At 51.4% G+C, this 20606-nt stretch overlaps 1 protein-coding gene across 9 annotated transcripts in view; it reads left to right on the top strand.

The window, feature by feature from the left end:
- SYT17 (synaptotagmin 17) overlaps window positions 1-20606 on the top strand; it is a 72461-nt gene that overhangs the window by 26581 nt on the left and 25274 nt on the right. For all 9 annotated transcript variants that reach the window (XM_051847474.2, XM_051847479.2, XM_051847481.2 and 6 more), the window contains 2 exons: window positions 13196-13316; window positions 14856-15011. In XM_051847474.2, coding sequence (XP_051703434.2) covers window positions 13196-13316; window positions 14856-15011 — 277 coding nt within the window. The remainder of the gene's footprint in view (window positions 1-13195; window positions 13317-14855; window positions 15012-20606) is intronic.

Raw genomic sequence — 20606 nt, 5'->3', positions numbered from 1 at the left:
TTGGAGCTAGCTTCTCTGTCTCACAGATGAGAAAGGTCGAGTGACTTGTCCAGAGCCACACAGCAGAAGCAGGACTGGAGTCAGGGCTTCCAGGTAGGCGGTCCTCCCGCTGCGCCAGCCACGTTACCCGGCGGTGGCTGGGAGCACAGGCCCTGGAGTCATACAGACCTGGGTTCAGGTCCTGGCATAGCCCCCGACTCAAGCCTGGGCCCAGGCGAGCTGCTGACCACCTCCAGGCCACAGTCTCCCAGTCCATAAAGGGCGATTGTGCAGTGTGTCAGCACCAGTGGGCGCCAGGTCAGTGGTGAGATTTTCAGGAATTTTGCAAGCCGGATGATGTCACCCTGGTAGTGTGGCATATGAAACTGACCATGACCGTGAGATCCAAGCCCCCGAGTGCCCTGAGGGTCAAGCCTTTGCCATCACTGCATTGATCACGGCAGCTGTCATTTCAGATGTCCTTGTGGACAGCCAGAGACCTAGGTGCTAAGAACAGGAGCTGGGCACATGTATACAGTGGTGCCATATCATGATCAGGAGCAGAGACCCACAAGCCAGTAATCCTCAGGTCAGAGCCAGCCCCATTCCTTCTGGAAGTGTGACCTGGGTCTCTAATAACCAAGGCTGGCTCTTGCTGGGTGCTTCCCTGGAACTGGCTACTGTTCTAGTGGCTTCTATTTAAATTTGAAAGCCACCAGGGACTGCCATTATCCCGGTTTGTGGCTGAAGACACAGAGGCCCAGAAAGCGTGAGGAATTTGCCCAAGACCATGAAGTTCATCAAGGGAGGAGGCTGCATTCAAATCCTAAGCATCCGCTCTTTTTTTTTTTTTTTTTTTTTTTAATTTTTTGACAGAGTGGACAGTGAGAGAGAGACAGAGAGAAAGGTCTTCCTTTGCCGTTGGTTCACCCTCCAATGGCCGCCGCGGCTGGTGCGCTGCGGCCGGCGCACCGCGCTGATCCGATGGCAGGAGCCAGGTGCTTCTCCTGGTCTCCCATGGGGTGCAGGGCCCAAGCACTTGGGCCATCCTCCACTGCACTCCCTGGCCACGGCAGAGAGCTGGCCTGGAAGAGGGGCAACCGGGACAGAATCCGGCGCCCTGACCACGACTAGAACCTGGTGTGCCGACGCCACAAGGCGGAAGATTAGCCTAATGAGCCGCAGCGCCGGCCAGCATCCGCTCTTGACCTTGGCCTTGTTCCTTCCTTGGAACATGGTATGACTCTCCAGAGCGCCAGGAGCCACGTCCAAAGGCCAGATACATATCTATTGTTATCCCAGCTCTGCCACCTGTGAGCTGTGTAGCATCAGACACATGCCTGAACCTGCTGGTCCCCCCCAGGGACTCGCGTGGACCACATGGGTAGTAACGGTGCCTCTTCCAGAGGGGCGTTGTGAAAGTGAAATGGAAAACGAAAGCAAAAGCACTCGGAGCCCGGAGCCTGGCACGCAGGGAGCTCTCAGTGATATTGTTCACCATACCATCACCATCACCATCACCATCACCATCACCATCACCATCACCATCGTCTTCTTTTTTTTTTTTTTTTTTTTTTTTTTTTTTTTTTGACAGGCAGAGTGGACAGTGAGAGAGAGAGACAGAGAGAAAGGTCTTCCTTTGCCGTTGGTTCACCCTCCAATGGCCGCCGCGGCCGGCGCGCTGCGGCCGGCACACCGCGCTGATCCGATGGCAGGAGCCAGGAGCCAGGTGCTTTTCCTGGTCTCCCATGGGGTGCAGGGCCCAAGCACCTGGGCCATCCTCCACTGCACTCCCTGGCCACAGCAGAGGGCTGGCCTGGAAGAGGGGAAACCGGGACAGAATCCGGTGCCCCAGCCGGGACTAGAACCCGGTGTGCCGGCGCCGCAAGGCGGAGGATTAGCCTAGTGAGCCACGGCGCCGGCCACCATCGTCTTCTGCACCAAGCATTCTGTGTGGCATGCTCAGCCAATGCTTTCAGCTGTGGTTTTGATTCGTTTATTTGGTGAACCTGTCAGAGCAGAGGTGGTTTTCCCGTGTGTCAACCCCTGCGTGGGACTTGGGGACAAAGGAGTGAGTGAGGGGCTCACAGCCTAGGCTACAGGTGACCGAATCGAGAGTCGTGAGATGCTCCCTGGGTGGGGTTCACATTTGCTGCTGTGTGCCCAGCACCACACCAGTGCCCAGCTCTCCTGTTCATGGAGTAAGCAGCCCACAAACATCAAAAATCCAGTGTAGTCGCACTCTCTATGATGATGTGAGATGGGACGGTGCCAGGGGACCACAGGTGGCTGTCACCACCAGGCATAAGGGGAGAACGCTGAATTGCTGATTCTCAGGCCCCTCTCCTGAGGGTCTGATGGAGTTGACTGCAGGAAGGCCTGGGACCCCGTGTTTTACAGTATCCCTAGGCGTCCCATGTGGGCGGTAGCCTTGGCAACCCTGAGCTGTGCAGGCCTACGTCTGCCCCTGCCCGGACTGCTGGCTGACGTTGCACTCATAACTGAATTGCTTCTCCGTCTGTGTGGTGCCACCGTGTACCCCCAGAACCCAGGAGTCCTACGCTATACCCACGTCAGGTCCCTTCCTCCCCTCTAACCAGGCCCTGGCCACCAGCACCTGTCACCCAACACCCTCTTTAGGGGTCACCCTGCTTCATCCCCTCCCCCAAGTCCACCCCTCTTTGTTCTTCTTGACAGAGCAGCAAGGAGTACAGGAGAGTGAATGTCAGTTCTGGCCTCTCCCCCACTCCCAGCCTTCCTGGGGCATCCTGTCTCATTCCCCATGGAAGGGAAGCACGACTCCGCCCTACTGCTCCCCGAGCCTCGTTCCCAGCTGGTGGCCTCCCTTGCAGGTGCTCCAGCCACACTGCCTCTCCGGGGTTTCTCAGGCACACCCAGTGTGGCCCTGCCTCATGGCCTTGGCACTTGCTGCTCTCTCCTGGGCATGCCCTACCCACAGATTCCTCTGTGGCTCCCTCCTTTCCTTACTCAGTCAGCATCTCAGAGGGGTCTTTTCCGGACTTCCTGCTGTCAGTCATTGCACAATGGTTCTCCCTGGTCTGGTTCTTCTACTGCAGTGTGAGCCCGGAGGGGCTGGGACCGTATTCCCCGCCAGTCCGTCAGTGCCCGGGGCACCGCAGATGTCCCTGTGGTGCTGCCGCCAACCCTTGATGCTCCCTTAGCTCATGGCTTCATCACTGCTGTGTCTGGCTCCATCCCCTGGGGGTCTGAGTCTGTATCTCTTCTTTTATTTTTTCTTCTCCAATTTTTAAGTTTATTTTCATTCCAGAGAGACAGATGGAATGAGATCTTGTGTGCACTGGTTTATTCTCTAAATGCCCACAATAGCCAGGACTGGGCCAGGCCAAAACCAGGAGCCTGGAACTCAATCCAGGTCTCTCTCTCTCTCATGTACAGAAGCAAAAATGACCACATAAACAAATTTTTTTTTCCTAAAGTGCAGAAACGTGGACAGTTACACATGAATGGAAGAGGGAGTTGGAAGGTGAGACAGAGCTGTCATCAGAGGAAGGAGGCTTGCTTGATTTATTTATTTAAAAGGCAGAGTGAGACAGAGGTCTTCCATCAGCTCCTTCACTCCCCAAATGGCTGCAACAGCCAGTGCTGGGCCAGGCTGAAGCCAGGAGCCAGGAGGTCCATCCGGGTCTTCCATGTGGGTGACAGGGACCCCAGCTCTTGGGCCATCTTCCGCTGCCTTTCCGGGTGCATTAGGAGGGAGTTGAATCAGAAGGGAAGCAGCTAGGACTCGAACTGCTGCTCCACCACGGAATACAGGCATCCCAAGCAGTGGCTTGACCTGCTGCGCCACAAGGCAGGAGGTTTTTAAAAGCACAGATGAATTAGGTGACTCATAAAGCCTTGTGTGGCTCCCTGCTCAGCAGGAGATGTGCACACCCCTTACCTGGAGGCGGAGTAGGAGCTCACCTATCTTTCTCTTCTACTTGGGTCTCTCCCGGCCTTCCCATTCCTCCACTGTCACCAGCCCCTGCTCCTCCTCATCTCATCTCAGCCCCACTTCTGCAGGTGCTTCTGGAAGGTTGGTTCCCATAGCATCTCTTATTCCCCATGGCACACACCACCATGCTAATGAGATAATCGCAGAGTTAGCTAACAAAACGTGATCATTACGAAGGAATTGTGACTATCCTGAACTCCATTCCAGAAACCATGTTTGCCCTGGTCACTGCTGTGTCCTTTGTACTAGCCCGGTCACTGAACAATTATTGAGCACCTACTGTGTACTGGTCATGTGATTGGCTCTCTAGGTATCTGTAGGCAGGGCGATTGGGCTGGATGTGGGTTGAGAAAGAGCTGGGGAGACAACAGGAACAGAGAGAGGTCTCTGCAGAGGGGGAGTGAGGAGGAGGCAGCAGAGGCTGTGGCTGGACACTGCTGTCTCCAAGGCTCTCCCCTTCTCTCAGTTACTTCCTTGGAAGCACTGGGCTGTCCTGGCTGGTGCTGCTTCTCCCTGGGAGAGGACGCTCTCTGAGTGTAAACCTGACCACTGTTGGTCCTTCCTTTGGGCTTGGGGTGGCTGGAGGCAAACTTGCATGCCTGCTAGGCTTTCATGGCAGGTTTCATTTCATTGTTGAAGCCATAATGTTGCAAGTTTTAAAGTTATCTCTGCCCAACCCTGTCTGCAACAAGACACTCACTGGAAGCCCAAGTTCAGATACAATCTGTATCACCCTCCTGAGATGCTCAAGTGCATCCGAGGAGGTTGATTGAATCTGGATGGCCATTGAGTCTGAAACATAAACTCTCCAACATCAAAAGAGCCAGCTGCTCTCAAAGCTTTCCTGGAAGGTGTAGACTCCTACGCAGGACATAAGCAAATGTTTCCCTTAGCCAGTGTTCACAGAGCATCTGCAGAGATGGAGCAGAGTCAGGTCACTGCCCTCCATGAGCTCATAGCCTGTGGGGCAAGAAGACAGGAGAACAGGTGGTGCCTCAAAATAAAACCAGAGCCTTACCTCACACCATACACCAAAGCAACTCCAGGCAGCCAGGGGTGCAAGGGGATCTTCAGAAAGTTCATGGGAGCAGGCGCTTGTCCTAACATTCAAGACACCTGCATCCCATATCAGGATGCCTGAGCCAGGTCATGGCTGTGTTCCTGGTTCCAGCTTCCTGCTAATGTGCGCCCTGGGAGGCAGCAGGTGATGGCTCAGGTAATTGAGTTCCTGCCACTCACATGGGAGACCTGGATGGAGTTCCAGCCCAGCCCTGTGCATTACAGACATCTGGAAAGTGAACAAGCTGATGGGGGTGCTTCTCCCTGTCTCTCTGCTGCCTCTCAAATAAATAATTTTTTACACTTCATGGAAAATTCATAGTATGAAAGAGCTACTTATGAATTTAAACATTTTTGCCATAGCAATAAGTATATCTTTTAATTCGATCCTTCACAAACTTTTAAAAGTAGTCATATATATATATATATATATATATGTATAATGATACATATAATGTCTACCTCTAGGTAGTAATACGGCAAACTGTAAGGTTTTGAAAAAAGAATGTCAGAATATGCCTGTGCCATCAGTGCAGCTACGCAAATATTGTTTTTGCACTGTGGTATTTGCAAGGACTCCAGAATCGAAAGCTTTGTAGAGGGGGAAGAACATGTTCAGTGAAATGCGTAGTGTTAGAATTATGGGTAGATTTTTTTCCTTTAAGAAAATCTGTTCCTATTTTAATTGTGCAGTAAATTCAGAGACAAAGGGCTCCCCTGGCCCAGGGGCATGGAGGCCAAGGGCAGCAAGCATGTCTGTGTTTGGGCAGGGTTGCATGTTGGGTGCACCCCTGGCAGCCTCGGTAGGAGAGAGCATGGAAGTGCCTTTTAGAAGCAATTCAAAGGAGGCGTTAGGAGAGAGGGGAGCTGGGCTTCCACCCCACCCACCGCCCAAAAATGTCTTGTCCCAGATGGTTTTCTTTTTATTGATGAGAACCTGACTGTGTTGAGAGGCACGGGGGACGGGGACGGGGGTGGGGGTGAGGGAGAGAAAACCTTTGCCTGGGTGCACTGCCCAGCACACACCTCGCTGGCTGCTGGGGTGATCCCAGGGGCTTCTGGATTCATTTGAGTAATTCACAGACAGGCTATTTGGGTTCTCCCTTGCCCACCCACGTGGTTTGACCAAATTAAGCTCATCAGGCTTTTATAAAAAAGGAAACGGATCTGCTTATTTGTGATACCGCCTCCAAAGGGGAGAAGGAGAAGCAGAAAGGACCCAGCTCCTCCTCCCGTCCCACCTCAGCGGGAGAGGCAGGGCAGGCATCCCGCTGAGCACCCTTAGGGGACCATGTTCCTCTCACTCAGTCTCCATGCTGGGGCTGCCCGAGTTGCTCCCGGGGTCATCTGGGTTGAAGTTGTCACCCAGGGCTGATGCATTCAGATGCTCTTCAGTGTACAGTGGGGTTGTGTCTTGGCAAACCCATCGTAAATGGAAAACATCGTATGTCAAAAACCCATCGAATCCGCCTAACCCACGCTGCATCATAGCAGAGACACACAGCATTGTAGAATGTTGTTTCCCCTTGTTATCCCGTGTGATGGCTCCTGCTGCCCCCCGGCATCATACAAGAGGATCCGACTGCCTATCCCAGTCCGGGGGAAGAGTCAAAGCTCAGAGCCCCAGGTACAATTTCTTACTGGCAGCATATTGCTTTTGCAGCATTGTAAAACTCGATCCTCCTAGGTCAGGGGCTGTCTGTAGTGTGGGGGACAGTTTGGGCACTGTCCTTGCCTTTATGCAGAACAAGAAAACCTCAGGTAAGGACAGAAGGAAAGCAAACAAGATGATGTTGTGATCCAAAGTGATGGAGGCGGCCGGCACCGCGGCTCACTAGGCTAATCCTCCGCCTTGCGGCGCCAGCACACTGGGTTCTAGTCCCGGTCGGGGCGCCGGATTCTGTCCCGGTTGCCCCTCTTCCAGGCCAGCTCTCTGCTGTGGCCAGGGAGTGCAGTGGAGGATGGCCCAAGTACTTGGGCCCTGCACCCCATGGGAGACCAGGAGAAGTACCTGGCTCCTGGCTTCAGATCAGCGTAGCTCCAGCCGTGACGGCCATTTAGGGGGTGAACCAATAGAAGGAAGACCTTTCTCTCTCTCTCTCTCTCTCTCACTGTCCACTCTGCCTGTCAGCAACAACAACAACAACAACAAAAAAGTGATGGAGGCAGGCGCTGTCCTTAGTCTGTCGGTCACGGAAGGTTTACTTGAGGCAGGGATGTTTGAGTTGAGATTTGAATGGAGATGGAGCAGCAGGTCCAAGCTCTGGGGGGCAGGTGTGCTCTTGTGTTTTGAAGGGAAAGAAAGATGGCAGATGTAGTCTATGGGTCAAGTCCCAGATAGACAGAGGTTCAATCATTTAGATTGTTGTAGATTCTTAGAGACTAGTGGTTCTCAGTGGGGGTGATTTTGCCCCCCACCCCGGGGACATTCGCCATGTTTGGGTGCATTTTGGGTTGTCAGGATTGTGGCGTCCAGTTAAGCATCCTGTCCTGCACGGGGTAGCTCCTTGCAACAAAGAATGACCCAGCCCAGAATGAGGATAGCGCTGAGGCACGTGGATCGGAGGTAGACAGGCCGAGTACTTCGGGTTTTGTTCTAAGAGGGAAGGAGGGTTTGAGACGGGAACATGCAAGATGGTATGGGGCCATCGTTCTTTTATAAACCTAGGGTTTTGTGCTTAAAGATTTCCCCTTGGACATCCCAGCCTCAGCTGACCGTACTGTTCAGAGAAGGAGGCCCTGCTGAGCTGAAGATCCCCCTCCACCCCCCCCTCCCCGCCCCGAGCAACGGGACAGCTGAGCCCCCTCCCCCCGCGATGGTTTGTGAATTTGGCGCTTGGATTTCTTGCCTTGCAGCAGAGAAGGGAGGCTTAAGGGGGAGGCAGGAGGAAGAAATCCGAGCTCGATCTTTGCAGGCTCCGGTTTGCAGCTGCTGCTGTGACCTTTTCAGGTGTGGGGGAGACGAGAGACAGACCCAGCTGAGGCACTGTTCAGTCTTCAGTTCCCATTAACAACTTGTCCAGGGTAGAATCGTATGTAAGAGCAAAGAGTGACTCATCCCAAGATTCACAGGTTTCCTCCGGGACTTCTCAGCGTTGCCATTGTTGATCACTCTTTGTTGGGGGAGGGGACACTGTCCTTCGTCTTCTGCACCTTGCACGATGTCTAGGAACACCCCTGGCCTCTGCCTCTAGATGCCAGTAGCACTTCTCTCCCCCTTCAGTTGTGACAACGAAAACCATCTCCAGATATGGTCAGAAGTGCCCGAGGTGCTGCAGGTCCAAGGTGGCAACATTCCAGGGATACCCACAAAGCTCACCAGTAATTTCATGAACCTCCTGGGGTGGGCACAGGTTGAAGAGGTACTGGACTAGGTGGTCCACTCTCTGTGCCCACATCCCAAATGTTGTATCAGCTGTCTGCTTGCAGCTTTTACATTCAGCATCAGGGACAGGTGTGGCGGTGAAGTGCATATTCATATTGAATCTCGTATTGAAGTGCATAGGTTCGATACCCAGCTCCAGCTCCTGACTCTGCCTCCCTAATAATGTGCACTTTTGGAGGCAGCAGGTGATAGCTCAAAGAGTTGGGTTCCCTGCCACCCATATGGGAGACCTGGATTGTATTGCCAGCATCCAGCTGTGGCCCCAGCTCAGCCCCTGCTACTGTGGGCATCGGGGAAGTAAACCGATATATGGAAGCTTTCTCTCTGTTTCTCAAATAAATAAATTTAAATTAAAAAAATCAATTTAGCATCAGCTACTTGTAGAAAAGAGGGACTGGAAGACACCAATCCAGGAATCCTCCAGGAATGCTTTGCCCTCTGGGTCTGAGTGAATGGTGCCATTTGCAGTGCCCTGCCTGCTGGGGCAGAGGCCCTGAGTGGAGTGGGGATTTTCCACTTTCTGCTCGGCTGGGTCAGGATGAGATCTTGAGACTCTAAGCCCTGAAAACTGCAGAGCCTCACACCCTATGTCATTCAAGATAATATCAATTTTCTACTGAAAATTCCAGTGCTCATTGAGATTTCTCAATAGTTAATTTGGTATTATTGCTGAAATGTCAAGTTCTCGTCAAAAATATTTTTTTCTCTCTTTTATTTGAAGTGGAGGTAGAGGGGAGGGGCCCACCTGCTTCTGGGGTGCCTGGAGCACACATGTGCTTTGCCAATTAAACGGCCACTCTATACTTCCCCTTCTCCCACAGTACTTCCCTGGCACCCACAGATCTGCATTTGGTCTCTATCCTGTATATTTCATAAGGATAATCTACACTGTGTGATCTGTTACATCTAGCTTCTTTCATGTAGCATTTTTTTTTAATGTTTATTTATTTGCTTGAGAGACAGAGAGCTTGCATCCACTGGTTCACTCCCCAAATGACCATGATGGCCAGGGCAGGGCTGAGGCTGAAGCCAAGATCTGGGAGCTCAATCCAGGTCTCCCGTATGGGTGGTAGGGACTTAATTACTTAAGCTATCACCTGCTGCCTTCCTAGGTTAGCAGGATGCTGGAAGCCAGAGCCACAGCTGGGAGTCGGATGTGGGATCCAGATGTCTTAACCACTAGCCCAAATGATAGCCACAACTTAGTATGTTTTTGAGGTTCCTCTGCATTGTAGTCTCCTTCTTTTTGTCACTATGTTTATAGATTGGCCATGTTTTGTTCATCCATGTGTTGATGGACATTTGGGATGTTTCCACTCTGGGGCTATGTGAGAATGCTGTTATGGACATTCAAGTCTAAGTTTATGTTTGCTCTTCTCTTGGGTGTATAGCTAGGGGTGGACTCGTTGGCTCCCATGGTGGCTCTGTGTAACCTTTGGGGGAACTGCCACACTGCTTACCACGCTGGCTATACCACTTGCCATTCCCACCAGCCCCACACAGCAGTTCCGATTTCTCCGCTTCCTCACCAACACTCATTATTTCCTGATTGTGTGTGTGTGTTTCTTTTTATTGTGGTCATTCGAGTGGCTGCACAGCCCCCGAAATTTTGATTTGTTTTCCTGTCTTCCCTTCTATCCCTACAAAAACTGAATTTCTTGACATCTGCGACTGTGCCTTCATCACCAGCAATGTGGTGTGAGAGCATGGGGCGGCTGCGTCGAAATCCTCTTATTAGAGTTGTGATATGATCTCAAACCATCGCCCAGTGTCTGTAAGCCTAGATTCCCTCCCCTGTGAGATGGAAACCCCTGGAGTGTCTGGACGGATAAGATGAGAGTCAGCCTTCTTGTGCCTGGGATGGGGCCCACGGTGGCCTGTGGAGATTTCTCAGTGTAGGTTTGCAGTAAGGGTCATGATGTCCCCGGTACAGGATCCAGTAAGGATGAATGTCTGTTATGAGAATCAGCTCGCCCATCAATACTGCTCAATCAGCCCTCTCTTTATTTTCTACCATCTGTTCCCCAACTCCAGACTTGCAAATTGATCACTCTCAAGATGAGGCAGAGAGAGTGGCCGGATCAATGGGAAGGCTTTGCTGGAAAAATACAACGGGAAAGCCATTGTGTTGGGTGGGTGGGTGGGTGGGTGGGCGGCAAGGGCAGTGAGCTCGCAGCCCACAGAGGGAAGGAAGGAAGGAGCTTGGCTTTTCTCCGATGGAATCATTCTGGGGAAGGACTCCAGGGAGCTGATCCATGGTGTGGGGGAGGGGAACAGCAGCTCTGTCCACTCTTGAAGGTTACAGGGAGGACATCGGGGGTTCAGGGCCCAGGAGGTGCCCTTGCCTGCCTTCTGCAATTCCCGTGAGACGCTGGGTTCCAGCAGACTCCCACCCCGGGGCAGCCCCTGGGCATCCTCCTTTGGCTCCCGTGGACGTGTCTAGAACCTCCTGCTGCACTCCAGCCACACTGGCCTTGCTTCTGCTGATTCCTCCTGCCTTGCACTGGCTGCCCCCTCTGCCTGTGTGTCCCCTCCCCATTTCCCAAGGTTTCTGCTTCACTCTGTGCACAGCTCACCTCTCACCCACTAGCTGTGCCCTACCACTCACCCCTCCCACCCTCTCTAATTGTCCTGCTTTCCTTTTTAATGCATGTTTTAAGTTTCAAATGCAGTCATCCCTCAACAACCTCAGGGGATTGGTCCAGGGACTCCCCAGGTCACCACCAAGAACACCAAATCTGAGGAAGCACCAGTCCCTTAAAGGGGTGATGTTTGCATAGAATCAGTGCACACCTTTCTGTAGACGTTCTGTTTTCTTTCCAGAACCGTGTTTTATATCAGGTCTATAGGTGAGTAGGCCAGGAGTTAACAGTCTGAGACAAGTGACTAGGAGTCCCGATTCTAACACTAGAAAAGTCTGGATGCATGTGTTTGCTTCCTATAACCTGTTTCCCGTGGAAATGGGATCGATAAGCCCAACCACATTTCTCCTGCGTGATCTCTCTTTTGCTCACTGTCCTCTGAACATTAAGTTGGATCATTATTGTTACGGGGAATGACAAAGGCCATCTCAGTTCTCGTCTCCCGTGGAAGGATTTCCACATGGACAGGAGCTTCTGTAGACTGTAATCATCTCCAGATGTGTTATTTTTTTTTTAAGATTTATTTGTTTATTTGAAAGTCAGAGTTATACAGAGAGAAGAGAGGCAGAGAGAGAGAGGTCTTCCACCTGATGGTTCACTCCCCAATTGGTCACAACAGCTGGAGCTGCGCCGATCCGAAGCCAGGAGCCAGGAGCTTCTTCCGAGTCTCCCGCATGGGTGCAGGGGCCCAAGGACTTGGGCCATCTTCTACTGCTTTCCCAGGCCATAGCAGAGAGCTGGATTGGAAGTGGAGTATGCGGGACTAGAACCAGCGCCCTTATGGGATGCCGGCACTGCAGGCCAGGGCTTTATCCCACTGCGCCACAGCACCGGCCCCTCCAGATGTGTAATAACACCTGATACCCTGTAACTGCCACGTAAATCCTTGTTACACTTATTGTTTAGGGAAAGATGGCAAGACAACCGGTCTGCACTTGTTCAGTATGGGTGTGATTTCTTCTTCAAATGCTTTGAATCTGTGGTGCTTGGTGTTTGTGGATGCAGAACCTGCAGAGAGGGAGGGCTGACTGTATGTTCTATGTAAGATATTTTTTAAAGATTTATTTATTTACTTGAAAGGCAGAGTAATAGAAAGATTTTCCATCTGCCTATTCACTCCAAATGGCCACAATGGCCAGGGCTGGGCCATACTGAAGCCAGGAGCCCAGAAACTCCATCCTGGTCTCCCATGTGAGTGTCGGAGGCCCAAGGACTTAGGTCATCTTTTACTGATTTACCCTGGCACATTAGCAGGGAGCTGGAATGGAATCAGAGCAGCCGGGACTCAAACAAAACTGACATCACGTTTAGAACCTATTTTTAAATATTCGGCCAACATTTTTTTTTACAAATACAGGTATGTGTGAAACATCGTTGGGCAAAATGGTGATAATGCTCACAGCTGAGTGACGGCGATGTGGGGAGATGTTACGCTGGCAAATCTGTATAATTTCAATCATTTTTTGAAAAGGAGCAGATGGTAGGGAGGGCAGCTGCTCTTGTCTAGGAACTTGGCAGTGTGGAGTCGTGCACTTGTGCTCGTGTGGATTTTCTGCAAGCGTGGGAGTGTTGACATCAGGGGCCTTGGTCAGTGCTTTCCAACAAGTCCTGCCATGACGGGCTAGAAGCGTAGGCTCTGTCGTGGGCTGTGTGTCGAGAACAGAGTTCTTACCCAGAGACTGACTTTGCAGGGTGTTCCGCCTGCTGGGGATCCCACAGCATAGTGGTCTGAGCACCTGGAGTCAGCCTCACTGGCGCCAATGGCCAGCTCTGCCTCTTTCCAGATGGATGACCTTGGACATGTTATTTAAAGCATTCTGAGCTTAGTTTTCTTGCCTGTTAAATGGGGTTAATACTTAATATGAAGATTAAATTAATCAATCACATATCAAGTACTTAGCATAGAACATGGCATATTGCACTTATTTTTTTATTACGGCTGCTTTGGCTGTTGCTGTTAAACATTGTAAGAGCAGAAAAAACTTTCTGAGCTAGATGGATGAAGATAATTGGAGGCAGAGGCTAAAAGAAGAAGAGGAGGCACCCACTGTCAGCTGATCTCCCTACCAGCTGTTCATTTGTGAGCTGCACGAGGGGTACAGAGGGCACAAAAGAACAGGAAAAGTTGTTCCTGAACATCTCCTCTCCCCGCAGAACGAGGTGGAGCTGGGGGAGCTGCTCCTGTCTCTGAATTACCTCCCGAGTGCTGGGCGACTGAATGTTGATGTCATTCGAGCCAAGCAGCTTCTTCAGACGGATGTGAGCCAAGGGTCAGGTACAGTGCCATCCCCTGCCCTCCACGTCGTGAATGGGGCACCTGCGTGTGTTCAGTGGACTGCATCCTGGGTACCACTGATGATACCTTGGGTGGTGCACAGCATCCAGAACTAGGCTGCCGGCTCAAGAGAGAAAATAAGTCCTTAGGTGATTCTTAGGGTGAAGCAGGAACCCGGTTTGAATTGGTGAGGTTGACTGGGACCAGGTGTGCTACCAAGAACCTAGAGTCGGAGGAAGTTCCTTTTGCCTTTCCAAACACTGTGCCTGCAATAAAGACAGTGTGCTCTAGGTGGCGATAGTGTGCAGAGACGGCATGGAGGCCCACACACAAGCCTGGAGGTTTGTTCACAGCCCACTTCATATGTGCCATGAACCTTTGTAAATCCTAGCTCTGAAATGACTGTTGTATTTAGTGTCTGCTTTATAGAAAAACCAATTCCAACGTGACTTTTAATGAAACAGAGCAGATTCCGTTCCATCTGGAGATATTGTTGTGAAAGCAGCCATGGTCCCTGGATCCCCTCTGCTGCCTTTTCTAAGTACAATAGCAAAAATAAATTACTTTTCTATAAGGTGACAGCTGAAGCTAGAAGATACCTCACAGTCTCAAAAGCCACATTACAAAAATAGAGGTTTCCGAGGGACCACTGGCAGGAATGTATCGAGGCTGGAGAATTCCAGACGCGCCACAATAGAGGAGTCAGTTTGATAAAATGATTAAGGCTTCTGATGTCAGCCTGCCTGGAACAAAATCTCAGTTTCACAGCTTGCAAATAATGTGGCCTTAGAGAAGTTATTTTACCCCAGGATGCCTCCCTGTGCCTCAACTTTGCCATCTCAGAAATGGACACATTAATAATATTCATCTCGTTGGTTTGTTTAAACAGATGCTAAAGTGGATAAAGTCCAGGAATCCCATTATAGCGTGATTGAAGAATGATAGTTATAACTATACCATCTCCATTCTCCTGTAGATGGGCTCACTGACGTGATAATGGGAGTCCTCAGGTAGCTGGGACAGCCTCTCCACCTGGTGTTGCCTCCATCAGGCAGATCTTAAGCAAATCATTTCTCATCTTGAGTCTTCAGCTTTCTCATCTGTACGGTGAACACAGCACCTAACAGATGGGAGCAGTTCCATAAGTATCAGATGGCTGAAGGAACAGAGAAAGGGATGAATGGATAAGCAGATGGATGAGAAAATGATGAATGAGTAGTAGACGGATAGATGGGGGAATGAATCAATGAGAGGAGGAGTGGCTGCTTGGACTGATGGATGGATGGGTGGGTGGATCAGTGACTCAATGGATGGACTGATGAGGTGGATCTGTCACCTAAAGGATGGATGGTGATCATGGAGGGATGGTGGATCATGGATGGATGGTGGATCATGGATGGATGGTGGGTCGTGGATGGATGGTGGATCAGTGGATGGGTGCATGGACTGAGAGATGGATGAAAAGTTGAAAGGATGGATGGAGGCTGAACAAATTATTTGCGTCTGATGGTGTTCTGTGATGCTTTGTCCGATTTTCAGACCCCTTTGTGAAAATCCAGCTGGTGCATGGACTCAAGCTTGTGAAAACCAAGAAGACCTCCTTCTTAAGAGGCACAATCGATCCCTTCTACAATGAATCCTTCAGCTTCAAAGTGCCCCAGGAAGAACTGGAAAACGCCAGCCTAGTGTTTACAGGTAGGTGGCGTGCCAGGAGCCCTGGGGGAGGCACGTCGTAGAGACAGAAGGCGGCCTCAAGACAAAGGGCCTCTGGAGAGAGCCTTGTATTTGAGAGCTTCATGGCTGGTGTTCAGCTGTCTGGATTTGAATCCAGTGGCCATCTGTGAACTTGGGTGAGAGTCGCAGAACCGTGCAACGTAATTGTGACGAATGTGGGCCCTGAAGCCAGATTTCCTGGCACGGCTGTGTAGTAACTGAAGGCAAGTTCTAAACTCACCTGAGCCTCAGTTTCCTTATCTGTAAAATGTGGACAATAATAGTCCTTGTGGCACAGACGTGTTGTAAAGAGGAAATGATCGGCCGGCGCCGCGGCTCACTAGGCTAATCCTCCGCCTAGCGGCGCCGGCACACCGGGTTCTAGTCCCGGTCGGGGCGCCGGATTCTGTCCCGGTTGCCCCTCTTCCAGGCCAGCCCTCTGCTGTGGCCCGGGAGTGCAGTGGAGGATGGCCCAGGTGCTTGGGCCCTGCACCCCATGGGAGACCAGGAAAAGCACCTGGCTCCTGGCTCCTGCCATCGGATCGATGCGGTGCGCCGGCCGCAGCGCGCCGGCCGCGGCGGCCATTGGAGGGTGAACCAACGGCAAAGGAAGACCTTTCTCTCTGTCTCTCTCTCTCACTGTCCACTCTGCCTGTCAAAAAAAAAAAAAAAAAAAAAAAAAAAAAAAAAAAGAGGAAATGATCCATGACGTGGGAGCAGTACTTAGCACAGGTAGTATTAGTACTTAGCATAGGTAGTATTAGTACTTAGCATAGGAAGTACTCACTCCGTTAGCTTTGATGACAACGATGCTGATGAGTTACATTGCTTACAGTTAACAAAGAAGCCTGTGAGAAAACAGGGCCGCCTAGGTCGCGGAGGAGGGGGTTGACAGGCATCCCAGGGCTTACGGGATGTAAGTAGCAGCTTCAGGACCACTGGCTCATGGAAGTTAGCCCATCTTCCCAGGTTGTGATTGAACCTGTTGCTTCCGTGGTGTATCACTTATCTATCGCTGCCCAACAAATCCCTCCAAAATTTAAAAATGCTAGAGAGAGATGACCCCTCCCCAGAAAAATAGGAGTACAGAAGCTTTTTTTTTTTTTTTTTTTTTGGACAGGCAGAGTTAGTGAGAGAGAGACAGAGAGAAAGGTCTTCCTTCCATTGGTTCACCCCCCAAGTGGCCACTACAGCCGGCACTGCACTGATCCGAAGCCAGGAGCCAGGTGCTTCCTCCTGGTCTCCCATGCAGGTGCAGGGCCTAAGCACTTGGGCCATCCTCCACTGCCTTCCCAGGCCACAGCAGAGAGCTGGACTGGAAGAGGAGCAACCGGGACAGAATCCGGTGCCCCAATCGGGAATAGAACCCAGTGTGCTGGCATCACAGGCAGGGGATTAGCCAAGTGAGCCATGGCACAGGCCCAGAAGCTGTTTTTTTTAAAGATGTATTTATTTATTTGAAAGTCAAAGGTACACAGAGAGAGGAGAGGCAGAGAGAGAGAAAGAGAGATAGAGGTCTTCCATCCGATGGTTCACTCCCCAATTGGCCACGATGGCTAGAGCTGTGCCAATCCAAAGCCAGGAGCCAGGAGCTTCTTCTGGGTCTCCCACATGGGTGCAGAGGCCCAAGGACTTGGGCCATCTTCCACTGCTTTCCCAGGCCACAGCAGAGAGCTGGATTGGAAGTGGAGCAGCTGGGTCTCGAACTGGCACCCATATGGGATGCCAGCACTTCAGGGCAGGGTGTTAACCTGCTGCACCACAGCACCAGCCCCAAGTACAGAAGCTTTTACACATAGTTGGAGGAGACTTTTTGAACCCCTGTGTCCTGTGTGGTCATCCCGTAAAATTAAAGCCTCAAACTGGAGGGATCATACCCCAGCCCCGTGCACTACAGGTGGACATTGTCAGCCGGGGCTGTTGTCAGCTGCGCCATCAGACAAGGCCTCTGCTGTCCCTGCCTGTGATTCCCTCTGTAGGCTGGGGTTTGAGGCCCCTGGCGCACGGGCTCATGCTCCTCAGGGTGAAAACCCAGTGACAATGTTCTTTCTGGAGAAGGAGGCCTCCTTGCCCACTTTGATCAGCGCCCTGTACCCCTGGCTGTGCTTTAGAATCTGCTGGAGACCTTAAAAGCCCACCCACAGCCACCCCACACCCCCCAGAGCTCTAACCCAGCTGGAGTCCCACACACGTCTCCGGTCGTCCTTCCTTGTCCAAGGTTTCCCATTCTGTGGTTTCTGTGCCACGTGGTCAGCTGCAGCCCGGAAATCTTAAATGGAAAATTCCAGAAATAAACAGAGCCCTCATTCCCATGACTCGTATTGCACACTATGTTGTTCCAATGCTTATTTTATTGGCAGGTATTGTTAATCACTTACTATGCCTGATTTATAAATTAAACCTTATCATAGGTATTTCAGTGCAGGAAAAGCATACAAAAGGCTTGGCACCCTCCGTGGTTTCAGGCATCCACCAGGGATCTTGGAATGTATGTCCATGGAAAAGGGGGGACCACTGTACATATATAAGGTTTATTTATTTATTTGAAAGCCACAGCGACAGAGAACACAGTCCTATCTGCTCATTCTCTCCCAACAGCCACAATAGCCAGAGTGGGGCCCTAGCAAATCCAGAAACTCCATCTGGTTTACCATGGCGGGTAGCAGGGACTCAAGTACTTGGGCCATCACCAGCTGTTTTTCTAGGCACATTAGCAGGGAGCTGACTTGGAAGCTGAGTAGCCAAGACTCAAACCAGCGTTCTGATCTGGGATGCCAGTGTCATAAGTGGTGGCTTAACCTGCTGCGCCACAGCTGCTGAGTCTGTATATTATTTTTTTTTAAGATTTATTTTATTTTTTTAAGATTTATTTGTTTATTTGAAAATCAGAGTTACACAGAGAAAGGAGAAGCAGAGAGAGAGAGAGAGAGAGAGAGAGAGGTCTTCCATCCACTGGTTCACTCCCCAGTTGGCCACAACGGCCAGAGCTGCGCTGATCTGAAGCCAGGAGCTTCTTCTGGGTCTCCCACATGGGTGCAGGGGCCCAAGCACTTGAGCCATCCTCTACTGCTTTCCCAGGCCACAGCAGGGTGCTGGATCAGAAGTGGAGCAGCCAGGACTCGAACCGGTGCCCGTATGGGATGCCGGCACTGCGGGCGATGGCTTTACCCACTGCGCTACAATGCCGGCCCCTAAAGATTTATTTTATTTATTTGAAAGGTAGAGTTACAGAGAGGGAGGTAGAGAGAGAGAGATCTTCCATCCACTGATTCACTCCCCAAATGGCCACAATGGCCAGAGCTGAGCCGATCCTAAGCCAGGAGCCAGGAGCTTCTTTCGGTTTTCCCACATGGGTGCAGGGGCCCAAAGACTTGGGCCATCTTCCAATGTTTTCCCAGGCCATAAGTTATCAGAGAGCTGAATTGGAAGTAGAGCAGCCAGGATTCGAACCTGCACCCATATAGGATGCTTGCGCCCATATAGGATGCTTGGGGCTTTAACTCACTGTGCCACAGCACCGACCCCTGAGTGTGTATGTTCTTAAAGCACGCCAGGTAATTCTGATGCTCAGTCAGGATTCGGACCCAGAGCTGGGATAATAACAAATGTGGATCAAGTCACTGTAGACAAAGCTGCGGTTCTCCTGAATTTGAGTGCGTAAGGTTCTAACTTGTTTTGTTCGTCCGTGGAGGGAAAGAGCCGTCACCTCCAGGCTGAGGCTGCGAAACCCAGCCCATTAGCATGTTTCCAAACACTGTGGATCAACGGTAGGGTTGAGCTGCAATTTAAGCATTTGCCAGGGATCTCCAGTCAAAGCCCGTAATTAGCGGGCGGGGTGGGCCTTCTGAACGGCTGCCTTCCTGTGTGGGATGAGGAGTCTCCTGCCGTTCGCGGTCAGGTGATGTCTGCAGGATGAAGAGAAGGGGGAAATTAATTGCCTCTCAGCCCCTGAGACAGCGACACGTGGTCCAGCGGCATTCTGGGAAATTCAGGGAGGTTTTATTGAACCAGTGTCAAGGGGAGGTGACTGGGCTGTCACTGGAAGTAGGGAAGATAAAAAGGGTGGAAGGAAGGAAATGCAATTTGATGGCGATGCTTCAAAAAATAGAAAGTGGAATTACTGTAGGACCCAGCATTTCCGGGGCTCGGGATAGAAAGGGTATTCTGCAAAGAACAGGAAGCAGGACCCATCCTGACAGCTGTACGCTCACGTTCGGAGACCATTCAGGGGAGAGGATGGGTGAGTGGATGAAGAATATCAGGTGTGGCTTTTTTTAAATATGGAACTCTTGGGGCCTGCACTGTGGCACAGCGGGTTAACGCCCTGGCCTGAAGCGCAGGTAGCCCATAGGGGTGCCGGTTCTAGTCTCGGCTGCTCCACTTCCGATCCAGCTCTCTGCTATGGCCTGGGAAAGCAGTGGAAGATGGCCCAAGTGCTTGGGCCCCTGCACCTGTGTGGGAGACCCAGAAGAAGCTCCTGGCTCCTGGCTTTGGATTGGCACAGCTCCGGTCATTGCAGCCAATTAGGGGGTGAACCATCGGATGGAAGACCTCTCTCTCTCTCTCTCTCTCTCTCTCTCTCTGCCTTTCCTTTCTCTGTGTAACTTTGCGCTTTTTTTTTTTTTTTTTTTGACAGGCAGAGTGGACAGTGAGAGAGAGAGACAGAGAGAAAGGTCTTCCTTTGCCGTTGGTTCACCCTCCAATGGCCGCTGCAGCCGGCATGCTGCGGCCGGCGCACCACGCTGATCCGAAGGCAGGAGCCAGGTACTTATCCTGGTCTCCCATGGGGTGCAGGGCCCAAGTACTTGGGCCATCCTCCACTGCACTCCCTGGCCACAGCAGAGAGCTGGCCTGGAAGAGGGGCAACCGGGACAGAATCCGGCGCCCCGACCGGGACTAGAGCCCGGTGTGCCGGCGCCGCAAGGTGGAGGATTAGCCTAGTGAGCCGCAGCGCCGGCCTCTGTGTAACTTTCACTTCCAGATAGATAAATAAATCTTGTAAAAAAGAAAAAATGGAACTCTTCAAGAATTTGCATGTCCTACTAATCCCTGTATTGTTCCAGTTTTAGTATATGTGCTGCCGAGGCAAGCACGTGAGGTGTGTTTTGACATATCCAGTGGAATATTAGCCAGCATTTTAAAACCAAGGGGATTCTGACACATGCTATGGCATGGTCAGCCTTGAAGGCATTGTGCTGAGTGAAATAAGTCAGAAAAGGACAAGTAGTGTGTGATGCTGTATGGAGACTCTATAGTAGTCAGAAATCATAGAGACTGGCAGGTGCGAAGATGCCCACCACTCACATGGGAGTGCCTGGGCTCGCGTCCTGGCTGTGTCGTGACCCCAGCTTCCTGCTAACACACACCCTGGGGAGGTAATGGGGCTGGATCACGTAGCTGGATCCCTGCCACCCACTTGGGAGACCTGGATTGAGCTCCCGGCTCCCAGGCATCTGGGGAGTGATCCAGCAGATGGAAGCACTCTCATGCTCTCCTTTCTCTCTCTTTTTCTTCCTCTCCCACTTCCTCAAATAAATTAAAAGATTTAAAACATCAGAGGCCGGTGCTGCGGCTCAA

Source organism: Oryctolagus cuniculus, chromosome 19 (genome assembly GCF_964237555.1).
Source record: "Oryctolagus cuniculus chromosome 19, mOryCun1.1, whole genome shotgun sequence".
In the NCBI taxonomy this organism is placed as follows: Eukaryota; Metazoa; Chordata; class Mammalia; order Lagomorpha; family Leporidae; genus Oryctolagus; species Oryctolagus cuniculus.
Note: the sequence above shows the minus strand (reverse complement) of the source record. Positions and strands in the feature narration are given on the sequence as shown.